A 10000-nucleotide genomic window follows, 5' to 3' on the forward strand; every position below is an offset into this window, starting at 1 on the left:
TGGTTAGAATCCACTAGCCCGATCGCGAAATCCAGTAGCCGCGGACTATCACACGAATTTGCATGACGTAGCTGCACATGGCGTGCTCCTATAAACTTTGAATAAAAAAAACACGTGATATTTTTTAATCGGCGCATCAGAATAATCGGCTTATTCAATCTGTACAGAATAATTTGACAATCATTTTAATAGTACAAGAATGGTCATTTTTCGTTACATAATCGGGCAAAGATATAATTTCTTTTAGCTTTTGAGGAAGTTTCCGTAGCCGTCTAAATTGCAATTACTATGTGTCATCTGCATTCACGAGTTGGCTCACAGGAGCCTTTGATTTTTCTTCTTTTTTTTTTTTTTTGTTCTTTTTAATTTTCGAGGACTCTTTTGTAAATCACTTATTAGTGAAATTGATTTCCTCAATAAAGATTATTATTATTTAAAATATGAAGATAATTCATCTCGGGTGATTATATCCTTAATTCTCATGACCTCAGAGATTGAATAAACATTGATTTTACCAGCAGAAAATTGATACTGATCACTGTTAGGGCTTAAAGGGTTACTCTTGCTACTTTTTATTTTGAAGTAATACAACCGTCCTGGCATAAGAAACCCCATGCACCAAAGGTCTCTTCATGCCAGCGGAGATGAATCTTGCAACTCAGTCCGATAACTTGCCTTACGACAAATCAGGGAGGGAGAGAAATGTCGGCCCCTAGACACTGAAGACAAATCCCTTTCGTACTAGCCGCTCACATCTACTCTGTAAAATTGGTTTTCATCTATATATAACATGAAAATGTGTCTTCCAAGTGGTACGTTTTGAGGTTTGAGCATGCGTACTTGCTAAAACTCATATAACGAAAAGACAAATATCTCGTTGTTTATTTCAACAAAATGATCAGGCAATGATCAAAAATATGAAAAGCTAGGGGGAAAAAACCCACTTGTGATTAGTTTATAAATATGAGTTATTGACTAAGCGTGAGGTCAAGATGGCTGGATATTGGCCAAGTTCTTTTTTTGCGTTTTTATGGACCGAGACGAAGTCGAGGTCCATAAAAACGCAAAAATGAACGAGGCCAATATCCAGCCATCCTGACCAAACAAGCTTGGTCAATAAAGGATTTATTATATGGCTTTTATCTTCAAGTTAAAACTACAAAAACGAAATAAAACAAAACAGAACAAGAAACTGTTCTGCTCGGAAAGAAATTCTTCATAGCCGGCCGGTGTAAGATTCATTTTCAGTGCATTTTTGGATTAGCATGTAATCATGGAAAACAAGGAATCCTAAATTATCTTAAGGTTCTAACTTTGTAATGGCTTAAAGGGAGTATACAATAATTATTGAGTACGAAAAATTTAGATTATCGCATATGCGGGAAGATTTTAATAGAATCCGGCAAACTCGCCATTTTCAGCCGATCGCCCGGTGGCGTAAATAATACACACTTTTACACAGTTTTCGGCCTCCAATCAATAGTTCTTGAATGAAACAATACATTTTGAAATTGTATGCAAACATTAGCCGAAAAATAGAGCGGGTATTAAACTAAAAAATCTGGCCGAAACTTTGATAAGATTTTGTTGTTTACAACAAGCAAGACGCGGCTAAATTAAAAACGTGAGCTTCTTCGGCGAACTTGAGAAAAACACTTTTCTGAACCGCTCTAGACACTTAACGCAACTTTCACTATGCTATGATTTAAATGCAGTCAAATCTAGAGAACTAACCAATTTAGTACTCGACTTGAGACAATAACTTTTACAAAATTAATCTCTACACACAGAGCAACTCACCGATTCAACTCGCATTCATTGTAGCTGAAACAAAATTTTCACTACACCAGGATGATTCTATTCTCTTTCCTTTCCTTTCGATAAATGTTGACACGGTTTACCGAACATTTCAGTGAACATTTTCGGCCAGAACAACGAGAAAATCGAAGAAAAGATTGCATTGTTCCTCGGAATTAAACTTTCGATGCCAAGCGGACGGGCAACGGGTAATCCCGAGCAGGCAAGATAGCTCCATCTTGCCCGCTCGGGTGGCCAATCACAGCGCAGGATTTGACTAATCTTGCCCGCTCGCGAAGCCAACCATATAATAAAGTCACTTAACGACAAGGGAATCTTTTCATTATTTTAACTTTGTTTAATAAAAAAAAAAAACGCTCAATGTATGTGATTGTTGATTCTACCCAAGCCTTGGTGTCCGTACAGATCGACGTCGTAGTTCAGTCGGTCTTCCACTCAAAGAGTTAACTTGTTTAGAAAAGAACTTTGCAGGAAACTTTTACCATCCCTTTATAGGGATTTCGCCCTGGCTTCAAAATGAGTCTTTTCAGGTCACGGTCATAATAGTTAATGATTAACCAGCATGCTAAGTAAAAATTAGGGCTTGTAATGGACACTCCAAGTACAGTTTCGAATGCACACTTTAATACTTTACGCGATTCACTATAACAAATGTAACGAAAGAAAAATACAGAGTTAATAAACGCGAACAGAAAAAGTGAACGTACAACAATCAAACAAGAAATCAAACCAAAAATTCACAAGCGAAAATATAACTACTTACAAGATCTGTACGGCAACTCCGGATAAACAACAACTGCTTACAAGGGCGGAATACAAAACTTTTATACTAATTTGAAACGAAAAGAATAGGACTAACGAAGCAACAAACTAAACAATAAACGATTGCGTAACGCGACGCCGAGAAACTAACTTGCTAGAAAAAATGCACATAAACTAAATTCCGAAGGCTAAACTAAAACGTGATAACAAATATTTAAATTGATAACAAAACAATAGGAAAAAACAAAAATTTTAATCTCGTGGCTACACACCGGCCCCAATGAACTACTTAAGTCTAAGAGTTCGTTATAGCGTCACCAACATGACACGAGCGTTTAAGTCGTTTTTTGACTAGAATTGTAAGTGTTTTTAAACCCTTTTATTTCTGAAGAAACAAGTTCTTTGCTCAAAGTTCAGCTACTTGAATTAACGCACTTTATCTCCTTCGAGGAAGCATAGTTTTGTCACCGGTCTATTGAGAATTGTCGAACTCGTTTCAACCTTGGCAGATCTGACATATCCATCCTTTCCGTGGTAAACATCGGTTACTTTGGCTAGCGGCCATTTTCCACGGTGGACGTTTTCATCCGCGATCAACACTAGATCGCCGATCGCTAAACAACGACGAGGCTCTGACCACTTTGCTCTCTCTTGAAGGGTTGGCAAATACTCCTTAAGCCAGCGCTTCCAAAAAATATCGGACATGTACTGCACTTGGCGCCAACGGCGCTTGCTGTAAACATCTTCCTTGCTGAAAATGCCGACGGGTAAATTTGGATTGGCTCTCAGCAACAACAGATGGTTTGGTGTAAGTGGCTCGAGGTCTTTCGGGTCGCTGCTAACTGGGGTCAAGGGTCGGCTGTTCAAGATCCCTTGAACTTCGGTCATCATGGTTCTCAGCATTTCGTCGGAGATAAGTTGTTGCCCCAGCAACGCCCTCAGAATCTTACGAATAGATCGAATAATCCGTTCCCAGGCACCTCCCATATGCGACGCTGAAGGTGGATTAAATTTCCAAATGACTTTCCTCTGGCGTAGAAATTCGTGGATTGACTGCTGATTCCAATCCTCTAACGATTCACGGATCTCTTTCTCTCCAGCGCGAAAATTTGTCCCGTTGTCGCTGCATATGGTGGTTGGATTTCCTCTGAGATTGATAAATCTTCGCAATGCGTTAATGAAGCCATCGGTGTCGAGCGAATGAACAACTTCGATATGGGCAGCTCTAGTGACTAGACAGGAAAACAGGCACCCATAACGCTTCACATTTGAGCGAGCTTGACGCACATAAAGGGGGCCAAAATAGTCCACACCTACATGCGAGAATGGCGGATCTCCTGACATCAATCTTTCCTTTGGCAGGTCCGCCATCAGTTGTTCTCCACGCACGGCTCCAAGTTTCTTGCAAAGGAAACAGCTGCTAATGACTCGACGTACAGCTGAACGTCCCTTTATTATCCAATATAATTGACGTAAACTTGACAAAACGTACTCTTGACCGAGGTGACCGGTTTTCTGGTGATGCTGAGAGATGATCAAATCGGTAACATGGTGACGATAAGGGAGAACAATTGGATGTTTTGCTTCAAACTTGATTAACGCATTTTCAAGTCTTCCTCCAACTCTAAGGATTCCTTTTTCGTCCAAAAACGGATGGAGCTTTTTCATGTGAGCCGGTATCTTTGACTTCTTTAACTCGCAAGTTGCTTGACGGGAATGCTGGCCATGGGATGAACCAATTCTTTCCAAGGCCTCGACGACTTCTAGAAATGATAATCTTTGTACATGTTTGATAACAGCATTTTCAGCCTCTTGCATTTCGTCCACCGTCAGGGAGGGTGTGCTTTCTAAACTTCCTTGAGCTGTACCATTACTCGTACTTTGGCGGTATCGCGCGATCAACCATGTTCTGAATCTTAATAGCCAGGCAACAGCTCTCTTCAATCTTTCCCACGACGAGTACTGCTCCGTTAAGCTTGAGAGAACGTCTTCACTTCGGTGATGAATTAAGGATTGACTGTGGGACTGGGTGTCACGTTTAATCTCCGGATCGTCTTCTGATAGCTCCGGTTGGTGGACTGTAGGATCGCGAGGCCAAAACTCCTCCTCCTTTCTCAAAAACGGGGGACCGTTCAGCCATTTGCTGTTTGCACTCATTTCTTCCACCGTAAGACCTCTGCTAACTTCATCTGCTGGATTGAGCTCAGAACCTACGTGTCTCCACTGGGTGGGTGTCGATTTCTCGTGAATAACGGACAGTCGATTCGCAACAAATGTATGAAACCTCCTTGACTGATTTCTGATGTACTGTAACACACAGGTGGAGTCAGACCAAAATGTCGATTGCGTGATCGGGATGTCCAGTTCCTCTCTCATAGACTGGTCTAACTGAACGGCTAACACAGCAGCTGACAGTTCCAATCTTGGCACAGTCATAGGTCTAAGGTGAGCCAGACGAGATTTTCCCGCGAGAAACGCGCAATGGATCCTATCCTCGACATCCACCAATCTGAGATACGAGACTGCCCCATATGCCATCTGTGTCGCGTCTGCAAAGTTGTGTAACTCGGCGAGCTTCAAGTCTCCAAAGCAGGGTGGCTTGACGCATCTGTTTACTGTTATATCAGAGAGACTGGGCAACTGGCTCTTCCACTTCTCCCACCTTTCGCTATCAACATCGCTGATTGAATCGTCCCATCCAAGCTTCTGTTTACAGAGATCTTGCAACAGTTTCTTGGCCGGTAGGATGATTGGTGCGACAAACCCAAGTGGATCATAAACGGAACTCGTCAAGGAAAGTATACCCCGGCGGGTATTTGGTCTGTCTTTAAGGGCCACCTTGAACATAAACTTGTCAGTCTTCATATCCCAGTGAAGTCCCAATGTTCGTTGTATCGGTGGTTTCTCTTTGTCTAGGTCAAGGTCTAGCACTGATGGAGCTCTTTCAACTTGAGGAATATAGTTCAAGACCTCTGGTCTGTTACATAACCACTTGGTGAGTCGAAATCCGCCTTTGGAGAGGATATTTCGGAGCTGATCCGCAACTTCAACAGCATTATCAGACGATTTAACTGATTTGAGACAGTCGTCAACATAAAAGTTTCTCTTGACAGTCTTCACTACTTCATCCGTGAATTCACCTTTGTTGTCATCTGCTGTCCTTCTTAATGCAAAGTTGGAACAACTAGGCGACGATGTTGCACCAAATAAATGGACCTCCATACGATGATCTACTGGTTCTTCGCTTAGATCGCCATCCGGCCACCAGAGGAATCTGAACGCGTCTTGGTCGGCTGGTGGTACTCTGACCTGGTGAAACATACACTCTACGTCAGCAGATAACGCGACTTGTTCCTCACGAAATCTAGTCAACACGCCAACGATGGAATTGGTTAGATCCGGTCCAGTAAGAAGCTGATCGTTAAGGGATGTTCCTCTGTGTTTTGCGGCACAGTCGAAGACTACTCTAGTCTTTCCAGGCTTGTTAAACACCGGGTGGTGAGGCAGATACCATAGCGGCTTATCTTCTGCATGAAGCTCATTTTGTGGTACTCTTCTTGCGTGATTCTTAACAAGGTATTGTTCCATGGTGGCCTTGTAGTTTCCAAACAGTTCGCCATCTTGTAGGAACCTCTTCTTGAGTGCTTTCAGTCTTCGTTCTGCCATGGGTCTGTTATATGGCAAGAATGGTGGGTACTGTTTCCAGGGAAGTGCCACTTGGTAACGACCATCTTCGAGTTTTACAGATTGTTCCATGACCGCCAGCGCCCTTTTATCCTCCACAGACATGCACGGCTTAGAGTCAGGAGTCACTCCAAAGTTTTCTATTGCCCAGAACCTTTCAACTTGTTGCATGAGACAATCATCCTCTCTTGCGACCTCCACTGAACGTACAAAGTTAACGTTAGCATGGCATTCTTGGCTTTCGATCTTTTCCATTGGGCCCATCAGTGTCCAACCAAGGGGTGTGCGTATGGCATAGGGCTCTCCTCTCTCACCACGCCTTTCTTCTAATACCCAGAAGGCCTCTGGAGCGTTGGTGCCAATGATTAATCGGACTTCTTTCTCGCTTATACTTGGCAGATTGATGTCTTCCAGATGAGGCCACCTCTTTGCGTCTTGTTCTGACGGGATACTTCGACTCGAAGCGTTCAACCTATCAACAGTCCACAGTCTTTTGACCTCTACTTTATCAGTACCGTCAAGTGGCTCCACGGTTAGGCTGATTTCATGACCCACTCTCGGGCTATCTTCTTTCTCTTGTGTCGTCAGGAAGAATGTTTTCTGGTGGCCATGTACTCCGAGCTCCATTGCCAGATTCTTGTCACATAAGGATATATCTGAACCACTGTCTATAAGGGCGTACGTTTCCACTGTCTTGCTTGCATCATGCTTTCGCACTTTCACAGGGACTACCCTCAGGCACACCTTTCCTTTCCCTGCTGAGGTACTGTTTGCTTGTCCACTTCGTAACGGTGTACTGCTATCTACTTGGGTTCCTTGGTCAGCTACTCTAGCTCTGCTTTCCATCGGGTGCTGTGGAAACGGAGGGTGAAGCAGGGTATGGTGTCTTCTCTTGCATCCTTGAACTTCACATGTACTCCTGGCTAGGCATCCCACTGCGATGTGACCATACTTAAAGCAATTATGGCATAACTGAGCCTTTCTCATCACTTGAAGACGTTCTTCGAAGTTCTTGTCGACGAAATTCTTGCATTTCACCAAGGAATGAGCTCCGTTGCATGCTGGACATATCGCATATCTGGTGGCTGGAAATTCTTTGGTGTAATGCGCACTCTGCCTTCCTCTGGGGTCAGTTTCTTGAGTGTTCAGTGTGGTAACACGTTCATTTGGTGATGCAGTTCCCTTCGCCTTTGACGTTCGCCTCTGGTCATCTGGTTTGCCACGCGCAACATCTACCACACAACCGAACACTGGATTGTTCGCAGCTCTCGCTTTCACCTTGACAAATTCTGCGATGTGGCTGATGTTTGTTCTCTGACCAGTTTGCTGGATTTGATCCGCGACTTCAATAAACTTTGTTCGGAGATGAAACGGCAGTCTTTGAACGATTCTTCTTAGGTTATCTGCGCTGTTTATTTCATCCAGATATCCGATAGATTCCAGTGTATGTTCGCAATCCTTTAGCTGGTCTGCAAATGCTAACAGTCCCACACGGTCCGATGGCTTTAAGGGTGGCCCGTCCGTTAACTTAGTTACGTATTTTGAAGCAATTGTGAAGGGATGTCCAAATCGCTCTTCAAGTAGCTTTCTTGCCATTTGGTATCCCAGGGAAGAATCCATGACTAAACAACATTTGATCGTGTCCTTTGCTACGCCCGATGTGTACTGAAGGAGATACATGAGCTTCTCGCTTTCGCTAGATGCGTTGGCTGTAATGCTGTTTTCAAATGATTTGATAAAGTTCCAGTACTCGAGAGGATCACCATCGAAGATTGTCAGCTCCTTCTTCGGCAACGAAAAACCCTGCTTTATGGTTAACGCCATCTTATCCATAACCACTTCAGGCCAGGCGGAAGCTGCGTTGGACCCGACTGGTAAACCGTTAAATTCCCGCGCGTTCGGGTTCAGGCGTGATTGGGTGTCTTGAGAACCAAATTTCTGTTCGGTCCGAAGTTCAGAATCGTCCTGCTTTGGTGGGTTTGCGACTTCACCATTAAACGGATTCGGTTCTTCAAAAGCGTTCGAAAGGTTAGAGTAAATTGGCTCCTCGTCTTGCAATAACTTTACTTGAAGATCAGTCCGTTGAACTTCATACTGAGCCTCCAAGACCTCCAACTTTAATTTCGTCTCTTCTTCTCGGCGTAATAATTCTTGTTTTTGTTTCAACTGATTTAACTTTAAATGCGCTAGTGCTTGCTTGGATCTTAGCTGTCTGATGGATAACTGTGAATTGCCGCCACTCGCGATGTTCAAGGAATCTTCAGAAGGCAAATCGTCGGTTTCGTGTGTCTGAGCGGGTGCTGTTGCGCTTTGTATCCATCGCTCGATTCTCGATTCAAAATTCATTTTTCGGTGACAATGTTCCTTAAAATAACGGGCTTCGCTTTCCCACACTTCTAGGTCAACCGCCAAGGTAGCGATGTAGTCGTAGTGGGCCCTTTCGAAGCGAGCGAAAGCTTCATTAATTTCCAGTAATTTCTCTGAGACTTCATCAACATTTTTAGCGTCATTCAGAAGAACTTCAGTGGCTCGGCACAATGCTGTGACTCTCGACAAATACCCTGACCTCGAATTCTTCAGTCGTAAACTATCGATGGCTTCTTCTGAATGGGCTCGGCGTCTTCTTTGACTTTCGGATCCGGACAACATGGCATTCACCAGATCTTTGAATGCATGTAATGGACACTCCAAGTACAGTTTCGAATGCACACTTTAATACTTTACGCGATTCACTATAACAAATGTAACGAAAGAAAAATACAGAGTTAATAAACGCGAACAGAAAAAGTGAACGTACAACAATCAAACAAGAAATCAAACCAAAAATTCACAAGCGAAAATATAACTACTTACAAGATCTGTACGGCAACTCCGGATAAACAACAACTGCTTACAAGGGCGGAATACAAAACTTTTATACTAATTTGAAACGAAAAGAATAGGACTAACGAAGCAACAAACTAAACAATAAACGATTGCGTAACGCGACGCCGAGAAACTAACTTGCTAGAAAAAATGCACATAAACTAAATTCCGAAGGCTAAACTAAAACGTGATAACAAATATTTAAATTGATAACAAAACAATAGGAAAAAACAAAAATTTTAATCTCGTGGCTACAGGGCTGTTGATTGCAAGAACGATATCTTACTAACGCACGGTTGGATAAGTATAAAACAAACCTAGATCTGTCTACTGATGAATTTTTAGGCCATAAAACTTCGAAAAGTAAGCAGGTTTTGGACCTCCAAAAATTGAGCGTGTTCTATAATGTCGTATGCACTGCGCTGTTTAAAGGGCGCTTTGAAATGAAATACTCAGGCTAATTTTTTTTTTTTTTGTAATGGCGGAAACAACAAATACGCTTTACGAAATAGCTTTTCTTTTAACTGAAATGGCTCGAAATTTGATTTCTCTGAACAATTCAACTTAAAATGAGAATAAACATCATTTTGACAACCACTCGTCATATAATTAGTTTTGACAAATGCGAGTATCTCGAGCGACGGGCTAGGCAAAATATTCACGCAATTCTAGAAAGTAACTAAGGCATTCGCGGAAAGTCTGATTGCGTTGATTAGCTAGGTAAACTTAACTTACGGTATTTAACTGAAAGGAAGTTTTGTCACAAGAAGTGCGAAAATAACAACACATCAAAACACAAGTTAAGCGATGGTCTTGAAACGAACAACTTCACAGCTAGAATAATAACATCAGGCTAATTCGAAAATATTTC

The 10000-nt window shown here is 42.4% G+C and overlaps 2 protein-coding genes across 3 annotated transcripts in view; both read right to left on the reverse strand.

Annotated features, from left to right (window-relative positions):
• LOC146459151 (uncharacterized) overlaps positions 1-10000 on the reverse strand; it is a 30928-nt gene that overhangs the window by 8117 nt on the left and 12811 nt on the right. The gene's annotated exons all lie outside the window — the stretch shown is intronic.
• Positions 2421-9381, reverse strand: LOC146459152 (uncharacterized). Its single transcript, XM_085089838.1, has one exon. It carries the CDS (start codon positions 8911-8913, stop codon positions 3007-3009), a length of 5907 nt encoding a protein of 1968 aa, XP_084945964.1. The 5' UTR covers positions 8914-9381; the 3' UTR covers positions 2421-3006.

Source organism: Pavona decussata, unplaced genomic scaffold (genome assembly GCF_977016875.1).
Source record: "Pavona decussata unplaced genomic scaffold, jaPavDecu1.1 SCAFFOLD_223, whole genome shotgun sequence".
Classification (NCBI taxonomy): Eukaryota; Metazoa; Cnidaria; class Anthozoa; order Scleractinia; family Agariciidae; genus Pavona; species Pavona decussata.